Below are 16,209 nucleotides of genomic sequence, written 5' to 3'. Positions count from 1 at the left end.
GCTTCGATTTGTGGGGTCATGGCGCCCCCTGGCAGTAGAATCGCCAAAGCTGAATCACTCAAACCAAACTTGCTTCATTCATCCAATGAAACAAATATTCATTACCGCTGAGCTACAATAATAATTATAGATCTTGTTCAGAAACGACCTGGCGAGCACAAATTATAGCTCAACTAAATGGCTTTTTGTTTGTATCACGTGAACATTCGTAGCAGCCAAATACTCTAAATGCACGTTGATTCTAAATGCGGAGGGGAAAACAGGAGGACCCGGACAAAAATCCACGCGACCACGGGCAGAGAGACACGCAGACTCTCAAGTATAAAGGCGTAAGGGTCGGGATCGAACCCACGACCAGCTGCATACCAGGCGAGGGAGTTAACATCTCGCCACCGAGAAGCCAAGCAGGTTTTGAGCCTGGATAGTGGTCAGGTGAGTGACCGTCATGCACAAACAGGTTTCCATCGGGCTTTCAGGGCTAGCTTAAAATACGGCAGAGGGCAGTGTAGAAAAATATGTTGTACTGTACTTCGATGCGGTCACGTCTATGCTCCCTGACGTCCCCAACAGGCACCGACCAGCGTGGTGAAGTATGGTCAAATAACTCCCACGACCCGCATGGTGTGGGGAGGCCCTCATCCAGCAGTGGAATGACAAACGGCTAGACATATATACAGTAACATTGCAACCCAAACTGAGCAAAACTACCAATGTTTTACGCAGATAATTGAGCACCTCCGTCGATGATGCCAACCCAAAAGTGGAAGTTCCCCATTACCATGTCGGGAGCAAATGAATGACATTTCACGCGTGACCACAGCATTGCATTTGAAATGAGAAATACCGAATTGGAACAAGAATATACATGCATGGAGCTCGTGAAAATCCGACGGCAGGTTACATGCACGTCACTGGATGGGCCAACAGCCGGGCAGAAGGCGAGATGGTGCAAGTGTCACAGAAGTATTCGGACAGCAGTAGGACAGATGCTGGTCCAGAGATAAGCGCTAGGATTGACGTGGGAAAAGCGGCACTCAGTATGAGAAGGGAGCTTATGATAAGGCGGATAAGCAGAGGGGAATTGAAGGAGAGACTCAAATAGAAGTGGGCACTGCGAAGGAAAGAAATTGAGAGAACGGAAAGGTTTTGAGATATAAATAAGTGCGACGCTAAATGGAGAGAAAAAATCAAGTTGGAATTAACAAAAAAGGAGAATTTTTGAGGCGCTCGAGTGGGGTCAGGAGTAGACGTCTCATTGGAGAAATTCAGAGTAGGCAGAAAAATTTGGAGTGGACATCGCCAGACCTAGTGGCGTTGACAAATGTGTCGAGCTTTTGTTATGTCATAAAGGTCAGTTCTAGAAGGAAAGACGAGTCAAAGTTGAAGCAATATTTCCCTCATATCTCACAAGTCTTGATCCTGTACCTTAACCCCAACTCTGACCTAAAACTGAACCCTCATCTTGACACTACAACACTCGACCACAGCTGTTATGCACAAATATAGTCAAACAACAGCAGGGAACGCATTTTGTATCGCAAAACATTTATTAGTACCAAATACACGGTGCCCGTTGTGCCTGTGCGCGTGTGTGATGAGTGCAATAGCGGTCAATGATTACGGCAGCCTAGGCTCAATGCCAGGCTATGATGAACATCACACTAGGCAGCAATTGATATCCGCTGTCAATCCCTAGGTCAACTCGGCCTAAAACGATTAACCTATATTGGCCGTGACGTCGCACACATTATCATTGGGGAGACAAAGGTGGCCCTGGCTTGCGTGTTGCGCACCCCACCACCGATTCTAACATGGGTGCTGTGCGTCGGCCTTAATAGGTGCTCGCAAACAGCATCCTTGCACTAAGAATCCGGGATGTTGGTCTGTTTGTGTGAAACATACTGCAAGTTCAAGTTCAGTAGCTGACAACAAACATCAAGAACAAAACTGACAGTTACATCGACAAATGTTCACATTGGCAGCATCTCAAATCAAAGCATCTTCATTTAATCTCTTGTTGTCATAACTGAAATGTTAACGCAGCCTAATCACGAACAAAACAAATGCATTTACGTCTAAAATATATTTACACCTGTTTTTAGAAAACAAAACACGCTATTCAGTTTCAGACTTGGTCAATAACTTAACTATATCCTGTTTGTTAAATTACCTACAGTATTCACATTTAATTATAACAATCATAAAAACACTTCTATTAATATCCCAGCTTTTATAAACAAAAAGAGCAGTCAAAGATTTATGAGATGTTGACTACACTTTTTTTGTAAACCACACATTCTAGTCTATCGGCTCAGATCGGATAATTAAATTTTGCCAGTACCACTTTCAGCGATAAAATTTTAGTGAAACTACTGATTATGTATGGCCAGCGTCATCTGCGAGTCGCAGAACGACAAGATATTGAGCAAATAGCAGACAAGGCTCAACAACTATTGTTAAGACAAGACTCGTCCATCCATTGCGGCGAACGGACGACAACCATCAACAGCAGTGCGACCGATGCTCCCTCCGCCATATAAATAACTCCTTAGCACAGACGTTTTGGCAATTCAGGTGGTACAAACTTCCTGGCCGACAAGACTACTCAATACACTTGTGCTATCCATTTCATTGAATAGGCACGTTCACGTTTCACGTTACCACGCCGAGTACGCACGCGCGGTACATGGGGTCCTGTGCGTATCTCTTTATTTCAGTGTTTCAATTCGAAAACATTTTGAGCAGCCCTATCGTGCGTGCGTGCGTGTTTTAGGTTCCCACGTTTGGCTGGTGACTAAACACATCTCACCTCGTACACCATCGCATGCCTTTTTAAGCGCGTTCCTCGAGAACCCCAGCGACATCTAAACCTGTGGTCCTTTTGTCTTGTCATTCGAAGAAAATCGTCAAAAGTAAAAAAATCTACACAAAGCGTTGCCTACCGACTGCCAGCCAACCTTCTCAGAATAAGTTTTGGCACTTTCGGAATTGGGATTCGTGTTTGTAATAATACAATAACTGGACGTCACTCGATAAACTTCACTGCTATATTGGAACTCCAAAAACCTCATTCTGCCCTTCCAAGGGAGGGGTGAAGACTTCAGGGTTTAGACCACGATGATGTCACCACGCGTCCACCTCCCACTTTCTAAAGGAAACACGACCAGAAAACACAAATACCTCACTTTCAGGACAAAAAGACGAAGATCCCTCCGTTAGCTTCCGACTGCCAAGACAAACTTTGTGCACTGCAGAGACAAAGGGGGCCAAGAGTGGGTTGCTATCTGGCGAGCATCGCACGTTCGTCCGTCTTACCGGCTTTTATAGGCACTTGCCTCGGTAGCTAATGAAGCAAAGTGGAGGATCTTTATCATTCTTGGGACAGGCACTCAAACACCAACACCCCACAAACACAGCAATGTTGCAAATACATTTTCATTTTTTTGTGTGTAACCGTTCGTTGGAAATCTCTTATCGCAGCAACATGTCCTTTCCGGGCGAAGAGTTTCCGCAAGGGCGCTTCGCGGAGCGCGCCTCGGTGTTTCTGGCGCATCCCACGACGACTTCCATCCTGTACGCGCGATGATGCCAAGGAGTGAGCACCATCGTTCTGTTGTTTAGTTTCTCTGCCTGGGGTCTCGGGGAAGCGGTCGATGTGGTGGGAGGGTCATCGGTTGCAGATGTTTCCATGAGTAGGGCCACCCACCACCTCCAGACACCAACACCGCTGCCGCCACTGCCACCACTACCACCACCGGGGTGGTTAAATGTTGGAAAAATTTCGTTTCATTTTTTTATCCATGTTTTAACAATTATCTATTGCATACAATATCCCATAATGTCGCCCAAATATTGTATTTTTTTTTCTCCTACCCAGATCACCCCTTGCGAAAGCTCTTAATTAAAGAACGCAATTTATTTAAATAACACGACATCGTTTAGGGTATTTTTTCTTTGCTGCGCTGCAATGTGGTTTATACACCTCCAATGGTGTGCAGTGGCGATGTACCCACAATTCCGTGCGAGCCTCGTAGCACAACCATAAATGATGGGGGGGGGGGGGGGGGGGGGGTATGGGGGGTGGCCAAACGGTGCTCGCTCTAGGTGCCCCGCGCTAGTCCCTGCCCTACCCCACCACTGGACGCGAACCCAGCTCAGCGGCTCGCTCAACGAACCACGCGGGCTCAGCCTTTCCCCGTGACCATGAAGCCGGGAGCCGGGAGCCGGGAGCAGTGCGGCTCCCGTTCCCCCCCCCCCCCTCAGAGGTTGCAGCAGGAGGTGAAGTAGCTGACGGGTTTCCCGTCGCCGGGGAGGCCTCCAGGGCCGCACGAGTGGGAGCGCGGAGGGCCCGGGGCGTCGCCCAGGGCGGGCTGTCTCGCGTCCAGCGCCAGCCGTCGCGCCAGCTCCACGAAGAGGCGCTCGACGTTCTCCGCCTCCTTGGCTGACGTCTCGAGGTAGCGCAGGCCGTGCAGGCGGGCGAAGGCCTCGGCCTGCTCACGGGTCACTTGCCGCACGTCGGCCAGGTCCAGCTTGTTTCCTGCGTGTCGGGGACAGACGGACGGACGGACGGACGGACGGGAAAGTTGGCTTGGCAGACAGCGGTACGCTATTTTTAGTTGCCCTCATCTGTAAGGTAGCTTCCTGAGGAGGGGGGGGGGGGTCACCTCACGTGAGGCGATCTCACAGGAAGTAACTTCGTATCATTCTGCCACCATCACCAACGGTGAAAGCGGATTGCTACAACAGACACATTTGGCGACAATCGCTCCGAGCCACCTCATGTAAATCGCTACACACCGGGGCCAAGGCAAAGACTCACGTGAATGCACGCATGCTCGGCAGCGGCGTAAGGATTAGTGAGCGGGCAGTCCTAACCTCAATAAGGCACTAGGTGTCGCTAGGTAGACCTAAAAAATCATATTTCACAAGACAATTTAACGAGTATCGTACCAAGCACATTGATACGGCAAGGAGCTTGAATGGCTCCTAAATCTTAAAGCGGAGGGTCTGTCTCTTGTCTTTAGGGGAAAACACAAAACAGCGCTAGATTTAGCGACAAAACCGCCAAGCTGGAAACCGTCGCCACTGATTTTTGGCACTGGGAAACAACCATCGCGACAGGACAACCCGATCACCCCTAACGCCACGCCGGACCACTTTCCGTCGCGTTGCATCGCGTCGCTTTGCACGTCGCTTTGCACGTCGCGTTACGTCGCGTTACGTCGCCGCCCTCACCGACGAGCACGCGGGGCACGTGGGCGCTGGCGTGCTGCTCCATCTCGCGCAGCCACGCGGGAAGGCAGGCGAACGTCTCCTCGCTGCTGACGTCGTACGTGAGCACCAGCGCGTGCGCGCTGCGGTAGTAGCTCTGCGTGATCGAGCGGAACCGCTCCTGCCCGGCCGTGTCCCAGATCTGCAGCTGTGTCGTGCGACGGGTGGGATGGGTGGCGGGGAAGAGGTTGTTGGGGGGCGGGTGGTTGAGATGGGAGAAGTCAAAGATTAATGTACAGGTCCACCCGTTGAATAAATTGGGGCAACCGGAATGCTTACAAAACGTTTATGAATGAGTCAGAATATGGATTGGGAAGGGAGTCATAGAAGGACAATAATGCCATGACCTATCCACTGCCTGTTGAAGGCTGAGACAGCCACTACTACTCAACTACCCTATACCCCTACTACCACCACCACCACTCTCGTCTATTACTACTCTGTACCCCTACTACCACCACCACTCTCGTCTATTACTACTCTATACCCCTACTACCACCACCACTCTCGTCTATTACTACTCAATACCCCTACTAATCGCACTTCCGGGTAGCGCGGTTGGCTAGGTACGGTGTGAAAGAAGTTCAACATGCAAACACACACATACGTACGTACGTACACACACACACACCCCGCCCCGCGACACCATCCCACATTGACCCAACGCGGTGAAGCACGGTCGAACGAGACCTCACACCGACACGGCGAGAGGAGGCCTCCGTCTGGCGGTGGATCGACCGCGGCTGATGACGACGACGATGAATTAAATTCCCACTGAAGTGTAAGCGCGACAGTGGCGAAAGGCGTTGGTGGGATGAGATGGCCTACGGTAGCCCGCGATCGATTGCCCACCCGGCCTTTCCACAAGAAAAAAAATTCTCAACTTCAAACTGTGCGGCCACCAAAGACAAAGATGCCTCCCCCCCCCGTATCGCCTTAACAGACTGTTGGGGCAAGTGCTGTTAGCGAGTAGCATCTACGAATTCCGGCATGGCACACGAAGGGGGTGTGCAGCTACCACCGCTGCCACCATCAGGGGATTTTCCTTTATAAGGAGGCGTGTGGGGAATTCAAAAGAGCAGGCGCGTACACGAGAAAAGCGAGACATGAGAGCGATGAGGGCCTGGGTAAGGGAAACCGTACGGCACGTGGACAGGAGCCAACTGTTGCTGTGGACGGTGGGAGTGAACTTTCTTTTTTTGTCGCGTTAAACAAAACAAAGTTTTACGGGAAAAAGCACCCCGGCCAACTGGGCAAAACATAACCACGCATACGCGAGCATGCACACGAGCACACGTGCTCACGAGCACCCACACAACACAACAAGAGTAGGTACGTATGTGAGCACGTGCACCAGCACATGTGTTCACGAGCACGCACGTAACACAAAAAGAACAACAGCCGCCATTCGCCACTAATTGGTATTTACGTCACTACGGCGCTTGGGAAAGGCTCGGTGCACTTTGAGGCCATCGCGTGAAGTGTCGAAGGTAGGTCATGGGATAGACCCAGGTGGACTGACTGACTGAGATGACTGGCAGATGCACCACCTGTGCTGCCCACTGTGGCAACACATATACAGATACAAAAAACGCACGCATGTGCATATATATACAAAAACACAAGCTCCATGCCCGGCTACCTTTTTCTCTCCGGTGTTGATGTTTACATGCCACACCAGGTTCCATTTAAGAGTAAGTCGACCTAGGCGTGGCCCAAGCCTGGTTCAGATCTTCATCACTGATGGTGGCCCGTCAGTGAGAATCGAACGTACACACACTCACACGTACGTGCACCCAAGTGTGCTTGCAAGGCGTCGTCTGTTGCCAGGGTTGTGACAGCGGCATGATCGGCGATTGCCCGTCTGGCCATGAACATTGCAAGGTCACACTGTCGGTAGGGGTAATGCGGCTGCTGTGGGTAGGCAGTTGCTAGTTTAAGGCTGCTGTGGCATCTGTAGACAGTTGCTAGGCTTTAGGATGTAGGCAGGGTGAAACTGTTGGGAAAATAGTTATTTTAACATTGGATACAGTGAGGGAAAAAAAGTATTTGATCCCCTGCTGATTTTGTACGTTTGCCCACTGACAAAGAAATGATCAGTCTATAATTTTAATAGTAGGTTTATTTGAACAGTGAGAGACAGAATAACAACAAAAAAATCCAGAAAAACGCATATCAAAAATGTTAGAAATTGATTTGCATTTTAATGAGGGAAATAAGTATTTGATCCCCTCTAAATCAGAAATATTTCTGGCTCCCAGGTGTCTTTTATACAAGTAACGAGCCAAGATTAGGAGCACACTCTTAAAGGGAGTGCTCCTAATCTCACCTTGTTACCTGTATAAAAGAAACCTGTCCACAGAAGCAATCAATCAATCAGATTCCAAACTGTCCACCATGGCCAAGACCAAAGAAATCTCCAAGGATGTCAGGGACAAGATTGTAGACCTACACAAGGCTTGAATGGGCTACAAGACAATTGCCAAGCAGCTTGGTGAGAAGGTGACAACAGTTGGTGCGATTATTCGCAAACGGAAGAAACACAAAAGAACTGTCAATCTCCCTCGGCCTGGGGCTCCATGCAAGATCTCACCTCGTGGAGTTGCAATGATCATGAGAACGGTGAGGAATCAGCCCAGAACTACACGGGAGGATATTGTCAATGATCTCAAGGCAGCTGGGACCATAGTCACCAAGAAAACAATTGGTGACACACTACGCCGCGAAGGACTGAAATCCTGCAGCGCCCGCTCAAGAAAGCACATATACTTGCCCGTCTGAAGTTTGCCAATGAACATCTGAATGATTCAGAGGACAACTGGGTGAAAGTGTTGTGGTCAGATGAGACCAAAATGGAGCTTTTTGGCATCAACTCAACTCGCCGTGTTTGGAGGAGGAATGCTGCCTATGACCCCAAGAACACCATCCCCACCGTCAAACATGGAGGTGGAAACATTATGCTTATGGGGTGTTTTTCTGCTAAGGGGACAGGACAACTTCACCGCATCAAAGGGACGATGGACGGGGCCATATACCGTCAAATCTTGGGTGAGAACCTCCTTCCTTCAGCCAGGGCATTGAAAATGGGTCGTGGATGGGTATTTCAGCATGACAATGACCCAAAACACACGGCCAAGACAACAAATGAGTGGCTCAAGAAGACGCACATTAAGGTCCTGGAGTGGCCTAGCCAGTCTCCAGACCTTAATCCCATAGAAAATCTGTGGAGGGAGCTGAAGGCTCGAGTTGCCAAACGTCAGCCTCGAAACCTTAATGACTTGGAGAAGATCTGCAAAGAGGAGTGGGACAAAATCTCTCCTGAGATGTGTGCAAACCTGGTGGCCAACTACAAGAAACGTCTGACCTCTGTGATTGCCAACAAGGGTTTTGCCACCAAGTACTAAGTCATGTTTTGCAGAGGGGTCAAATACTTATTTCCCTCATTAAAATGCAAATAAATTTATAACATTTTTGACATGCGTTTTTCTGGATTTTGTTGTTGTTCTTGTCTCTCACTGTTCAAATAAACCTACCATTAAAATTATAGAATGATCATTTCTTTGTCAGTGGGCAAACGTACAAAATCAGCAGGGGATCAAATACTTTTTTTCCCTCACTGTAGATTGCTGTTTTGGCTGTTTGGAAAGATTAGGATGCTGGGATTTATAGACTTGGAATGAGCATGCTGTCGGTATGAGTAGGCTGTTGGTATATAAAGGCTGTTGGCATGTATAGGCTGTTGCATGTGTAGGCTGTTGGCATCGGTAGGCTGTTGGCAGTGATAGGCTGTAGGTACGTGTACGCTGCTGTTGGCTATTGTGAAAGTTTGTGTAGTTGATGCTGGGCACCTTGATCTTGGTTCCGTCCACCTCCACGGTCTTGATCATGAAGTCCACACCGATGGTGGCTCCCTGTCCGGGCGGGAAGAGCCCCTACACACAAACACCCCACACAACCACAACCACACACGCGCACACAACCGCACAGCCACACGCGTACACGTCCACAGCCCTTTGTCAGTCCACTGCTGGGTGAGGTTTCTCCCCACGCCGGGTGGGTCGTGTGCGTTATTTGACCACAATTCATTATGCTGGTCAATGCAGGTCGGTGAAGTGGGGGAGCACTGGCTTGTGAACATACAAGTACACTACAACGTCGAGATTGTTCTGCGTTGCCCTCTACTGTCCAGCACGTAGTCCCCCCGCAGCCCATCACACCTGGGCTCATTGCCGTTTGGATTCCGAGACCCGCCGAGACCGGGCGCATTGCGGGAGATTTGTCCAAAGGGAAAATTGTTTAAATGTGTAAATGACAAGAATAAGAAGAAAAAACACCAATTACAATTAAATCTTAATTAATCAAACATGGCCCTCCCAATTGAAAATTAATTCTCCAAAGATGTTTGTAAAAACTCGGCGTAATCAAACCATTTTAAAAAAGAATAATCTATGAAACTGATTTCCACTTTGCATGACCGAGAGAAGTGCTGACAATGGGACTGGGACGACCAGAGCGGAATGTTCCATTCCTCTCATTGTCTGTGCAAAAGAGCGTGCCGTTGTCATAAAAACCGTCATGAAGTCATGACCCAACCCCACGACATCTTTGTCATATCAGGGCATCCACGTATTAAATGACGCACACTGCAACACAGCGGCTTTTAGGCACTGTATTCATCTAAATTTCTGCTACTGTTGGATCTTTCAGGGGTCACAGAGCCTTCTCATTCGCCGCATCTGTAATTTGGAATGAGCTGGTGATTATACTAAACGTTGAATCAATTCCATCTTTTCGTCGCTCAAAAGTGTTGCTTCGGGAACATTACTGCCACAGGTGCGAATACAATCCCCGATGATTCAACTGTTCCATCGAGTTATTGAATATGTATTCAATGACTTCTCGAGTCACATGCACATTTTAATTGAAATGGTCTATGCCTCTTTCGTTGCAGATTGTCACGAGTTGCTGCGTTTTAACGACCTTCTTCCTGGATTTTGTCATCTTATTTATTGAAAAGATTTTAATTAATTTCACATACGCGATGTATGGCACATTGCAACAGTAAACATGCGTCATCACGATGTTACAGGTCATGCTGGAACCTTATTTACAGAGCTCAATTGCTGGGATCTCACAGGATTGGCTGAGATTTTCTTTAAATAACCACGCATGGGGCGGAGAAAAGAGATGGGTGAGAGGGCAGAACGTTTTGTCTATTTTTAAAATGTTTTTTGGCCAGTCATATATTATTACTCACTACTTTTGATGGAACCTATCACTTATTGTAATCCCATGCAACGTGCCATCATTATTTATTCATACAGGAGGAATTCGATGAGCTGTCAAGGTCTTTGTCACAGATGTTCAGGAGGGGCAGGTAAGAACGTTACAACAACCAACAATACAAAAAACACGACAGTCGTGCAAAGTAGAAGGTGAACAAATCACCAAAAAACTCACGCGAGTAAAACTAAACCATCCCCATCCTGCGAAGCAAAAGCCCACTGAGGTATTAACTTATTTTCATAAGTGACCTGGCCATCACAAATGATAGCTCAACAAAGTGGCCTTTCAAGGGTACGTTGTCCTTGGGTGGAGTTGGGCTTGGGGTCAGAGGTCACGGGTAAGAGTGGTGGGGGGGTGTTGCTCAAACCTGCGTGAACCTCCGCACGAGGCAGGTCTTGCCGACCCCCGCGTTACCGATGAGAACGATCTTGAAGAGTAGGTCACAGTCTTCCATCCTCCTGGGTCATCCCCTGTCAATGGACACAAACACAGACACACCACCACCACCCCCCCCCCCGTGCAGACTCTTATCAAACTGTCGGGTGCACGTGCTGTTAAGCGAGAACCTATTTAAGAGTTATAATCTCTCGGGCGATTCGATGTAAATGGACACAAACCCGGAAATATCTCCTCCGCAGAGCCCGAATCAACACTGTTGGGGCACCTGCCGTTAGCGAGCATTGACTAAAGGCCGACACGGTACAGCGCACAAAATGTTTATGCAATGCACTGGGTACTATTTTATGGCTGGGTCTACCTTGGGGAAGCCCAGGACCGGTTCACAAATTGACCACTGACATGGGCCAGGGTTGGGAATCGAGGGTCACCAGGTTCGGTACACACTGCGCCACAGCACACATACATACATACACATGGACACTGGCACATGCACGCATACACAATCAAAAGACAATGATCCCGTCTAACCTTAACAGACTGTTGCGGCAAGTGTTGTTAGCGAGCATCTATGAAGGCCGGCATGGCACACGAGGGGGGTTGGCGGCCAACACCACACCCGACCGCCTTTGTCTCCCCGGTGGTGATGTTTACACACAGAACCGGGTACTCATTTGAGGCCGAGTCGACCAAGGAGAGCCCCACGACTGACTGGTTCAGGCAATCGTCACTGGCAGCCCAACTAGCACACTCACATGCGCGCATGCGTTATCTCTTAGGCGCGAGGTGATGTCACTGCACGCAATGTGCTCGCTGTGCGGTGATGTATGCGAGCAACTCCGTGACCTTTATTTAAGGGACCGAGTGAACCTGCGGCCGGTCGTTACCGTGTCGAATGGCTCTATGAGACAAACAGCGATGTCCTTCCTTTACCGAGAGCCTCGCAGAGTCTCAAGATTCGTACAGCAGGAGGGTTCCTGCTAAATTGGCGGTGATGTTTTGCCAATTGCATGGTTAAGGCGTTTGCGTGGCGTCGTGTGCCGGCAAACCGGAGAACACGGAGAAAACCCAGCAGTCATGCGAGGGTGGTGACGACGCTCAAAAGCTCCACACGCATCGATTGATGAATCAATTTCTGTTCTGCCATCTCCTGTCCAAGCCTACAATACATGTTGTTCCCAAGCAGTCTGCCATTCAAGTACTAGCCAGGACCAAACCTGCTTAGCCTCGAATACCTGACGAGATCTGGCATATTCAGGGCTCATTTGGTCGTGAAAATATTTCAGTTGAGAGGTGATGGGGGGGGAGAGGGGGGGGAAAAAGGGGGAGGGGGTTTGACTCTCAGCACATCATCATCCGTCCAGGAACAATAAAACTACTACCACTTTGTGGGAAGCTAACCGTGGATGGAGAGAGGTTGTTATCTGCAATGCGATTGTGAAATGGTCATCACCGGCTCACAGCAGCACAATGAGAATAGCACTTTGCCCCAACGCTGGTTTTAAATGGCGAGACACACATTTCTGTACTCGGGATTAATAATTGAGCTAATTACACAGTGTTCTCAACGCTCCGTTGTAATGCGATTGGGGGCAGTAGGTGTGAAGTTTGGTAAATGTTCGCGTGATATTTTTGTAAGCTTGCTGCAAAACGAACACGCGGTTGCTTTTTTAATGTATCGTCTCTCTCTCTCCGTCTCTGTCTCTGCGTGTCCGTGCGAAATGAGTCGAATTGCCGAGGATTCTTGAGGATTTGAGCAAAGGGAGAGCCGAGCTGCGTGGAATCTCCGCTCTGGATGTCCCATGACGTCACCCTATACACGGGGAGTCCTCACGAGCGAGGTGAACACACACACACAGAGAGACACACACGAAGACTTTGGGAGACACCATCCCTGTCAACCCACACGGTTTACACACCAGTATTCTTGTACAAGGGACATTGAGTTTTCAGGTCCATACGGCGTACAGCCGTTTCAGTACGGGCAACAATAAAAACACTGTCCCTGTGGTTATGTATGTCCCTGTGGTTATGTATAACCACAGGGACATTGCCTATTTTGTTTGTGTTTCTCCCTTGCGATGGTGACTTTGTAGGATGAACGTTGAGATTTACAAGGGGCACGGGGGTGGACCAGTAAGGTCTGAATTGGTCTGTAATAAGATAAGGGGTTGTTGACTGAGACTCGGAGACGATGGCGAAGACCAGACATAGAGACAGACAAGAACGCAGAATTGGTGAGACAATGACACGGCATAGACGACAACATTTAAGAGACATACGAACACAGAAACAGAGTTATACATAATAATTTTTCATTTGGTTTCATTTATTTGGTATAGCCCTGTGAGCCATTCGGCTCTTGAATGGACATGTAGGGAGAGAGAGAATCAGAGACAAACAATGAGAAACAGACAACACAAATACACCGAGGCAGACTTCGCTAAAAACAGAGACATGGGAGATCCAGACACACCAAGACACGCAGAACGGATGGGTCCAGAGAGATACAAATAGACACTGAGAAAGAGACAAAGTGAGATGCAGATGATAACAGCATTACAGACACGAAGCCGTGCATGGCAAAAACATTAGAGACGCATGCAGATGCGGTGAGACACGGTTAACTTAAACAGAGATGTTCATCGAGACCCAGAGACGTGGAAGAAGTGAGACAGAGAATGGAAGGCAGAAGACATACACACAGGCAACACAGTCACACAGACTTCCAGTGAGAGTGTGCACACACATTCACAAAAACACAAAGATCCCCCGTGTAGCATTAACAGACTGTAGGGGCAAGTGCTGTTAGCGAGCACCTATGAAAGCCGGAACGGCACACGAGGGGGTGGGTGGCCAGCACCACGCCCGACCGCCTTTGTCTCCCCAGTGGCGATGTTTACACACCGCACCAGGTACTCATTTGAGGTTGAGTCGACCTAGGGGAGGCCCAGGACCGGTTCAGATAATCGTCACCGGTGTTGGCCGTGAGCGGGAATCGAACTCGGGTCGCCAAGTTCATAGCGCAGCGCGCTAACCGCTACACTACCGCTCCCCATACACACACACAGACACACACACACAGACACACTCACACACACAGACACACTCACACACACTCACACACACAGACACACTCACACACAGTCACACACGCACAGACACACACACTCAAACACACAGACACACACAGACACTCACAGACACACTCACACACTCACACACACAGACACACAAACATAGACTCGCACACACACTCACACAGTCACACACACAGACACGCAATCATAGACTCACACACACTCACACAGAGACACACACACACAGACACGCAAACATAGACTCACACACAGACACACTCACACACACAGACAGACTCACACACAGACACACTCACACACACAGACACTTACACACACAGACACTCACACACACAGACACTCACACACACAGACACTCACACACACAGACACTCACACACACAGACACTCACACAGACAGTCACACAGACACACACACACTCGTATACTTGTGAACAGCAGCCGCCATCCGCCACGAAGTGACGGGTGATGTCATCACAGCGCTTGTGCCAGGCTAGGTGCACTTTGAAGTCGTCACGCGAAATGTCACATACACATGCACACACACATTACAAGTACTGTATAATTCACATTCATACTTCCATAATACACCAGTACATATAGACTGGCACATACATTAAACACACGCGCATATACGCATAGGCAAATACACTTACCACAGGCACCCACATATACACACAATGGCACAAACACACACGCACCCATACGCAAACTCCCATAATTATGCGTACACAACCATCCACACACGCACATGCGCGCACACATATACACACCCATTACATACATATACACAATGATACACATGATTGCCCAATAGCACACACACCTATACCGTTCGTACAAACTCACAAACACACCCACACATAAAGGACATATCCCAAACATACATGCACTGACACTCATACATAAAGGCACACACATAAACCCCATACATACACACCCATACAAAGACAAACGCATTCACACTCATACACACACACCCCACATCCATACACACACCCCACACCCATACACAAACACACCGCACACCCATACACATACACCCCACACCCATACACACACACACCCCCGCACATACACACACACCCACACACATACACACCCCACACCCATACACACCCCACACCCATACACACCCAACACCCATACACACCCAACACCCATACACACACACAAACCCCACACACACCTACATACACCCCCACACACACACCCCATAGACCCGACACTTACTGAACCACATTCGAGCATTTAAAAAAAAACCGTGACAAGTGAAAGCAAACAACGTGTTCTTGACCGACCGTTCTCCCCATGCATTTGCTCGTGTAAGTAGAAAGAAGAAGAAAAAACACAACTTGCAAAAATTTTACGCAACGGACAATGACACAATCAACACGCACATTGGACACGCACACACAGAGACACAATTATCTTACCTCCCCCCCGTGTTGTAAGCGCCCACCAACTCCGTTACAACATCACAGATGGGAGAACACGAGGTGACGTAATGCTCTAGCGTGGCCACGCCCGCTTCCGGAGGTGGGGCCGGAAACAATGCCGGGGGGTGGGGTAGGGGGCTATTGTCCCCCGGCGGGTGGGGTGGGTAGGGGGGGGGCAGACGGGGCTGGCCAATAGGAAGCAGGCGGGAGCCCGATTGTAAATCCTAATTTGTTTAAGCAACGGGGGGGAACATTGTTTGACCCACGTGTATGGTCGATTGAATATGGCAGCTCGCTTAGGAGCGGGCCCCATTGTGCGAAATTAGCATTGGTTATAACCATAATAATTACGTTGAACACGGGGCGCTGATTCCCGATAGCATAGCTGTTAAACCCACACGGTGTATCCGTATTCTTGTACAGGGAAATTGAGTTTTCAGGTCCATACGGCGTACAGCCGTTTCAATACGTGAAAATGTTTGTCTATTTGTTTATCCGTAGTGATGGGACTTCGTAGGATGAACGTTGAGATTTATAAGGACACGGAGTGACCAATAAGGTCTGAATTGGTTTGTACTAGGGTAGGCACTGAGAAGGGGTTGACAGGCATGCGACAGCATGTTCTCTGGCCCCGTGGTGGCGTCGTTATATATTTTTCTCTCCGGGTCCTCCGGTTTACCCCTCGACATCTATAAACGTGCATTTAGATCATTTTG

General features: G+C 48.9%; 1 protein-coding gene across 1 annotated transcript; it reads right to left on the bottom strand.

The window, feature by feature from the left end:
• Positions 1–1,528: 1,528 nt before the first annotated feature.
• Positions 1,529–15,632, bottom strand: RAB30 (RAB30, member RAS oncogene family). The gene is made up of 5 exons (XM_032956633.2): positions 15,491–15,632; positions 10,925–11,027; positions 9,120–9,203; positions 5,236–5,419; positions 1,529–4,537 (listed from the first exon to the last, which is right to left on the bottom strand). The coding sequence occupies exons 2-5, from the start codon at positions 11,009–11,011 to the stop codon at positions 4,260–4,262; spliced, it is 633 nt and encodes a 210-aa protein (XP_032812524.1). The 5' UTR covers positions 11,012–11,027; positions 15,491–15,632; the 3' UTR covers positions 1,529–4,259.
• Positions 15,633–16,209: the final 577 nt, after the last annotated feature.

The sequence above is a fragment of the Petromyzon marinus genome, chromosome 18 (assembly GCF_048934315.1).
Source record: "Petromyzon marinus isolate PM22_M1 ecotype Great Lakes invasive population chromosome 18, UKy_Petmar_22M1.pri1.0, whole genome shotgun sequence".
Lineage (NCBI taxonomy): Eukaryota > Metazoa > Chordata > Hyperoartia > Petromyzontiformes > Petromyzontidae > Petromyzon > Petromyzon marinus.
This window is presented reverse-complemented; position numbering and strand designations above follow the sequence as displayed.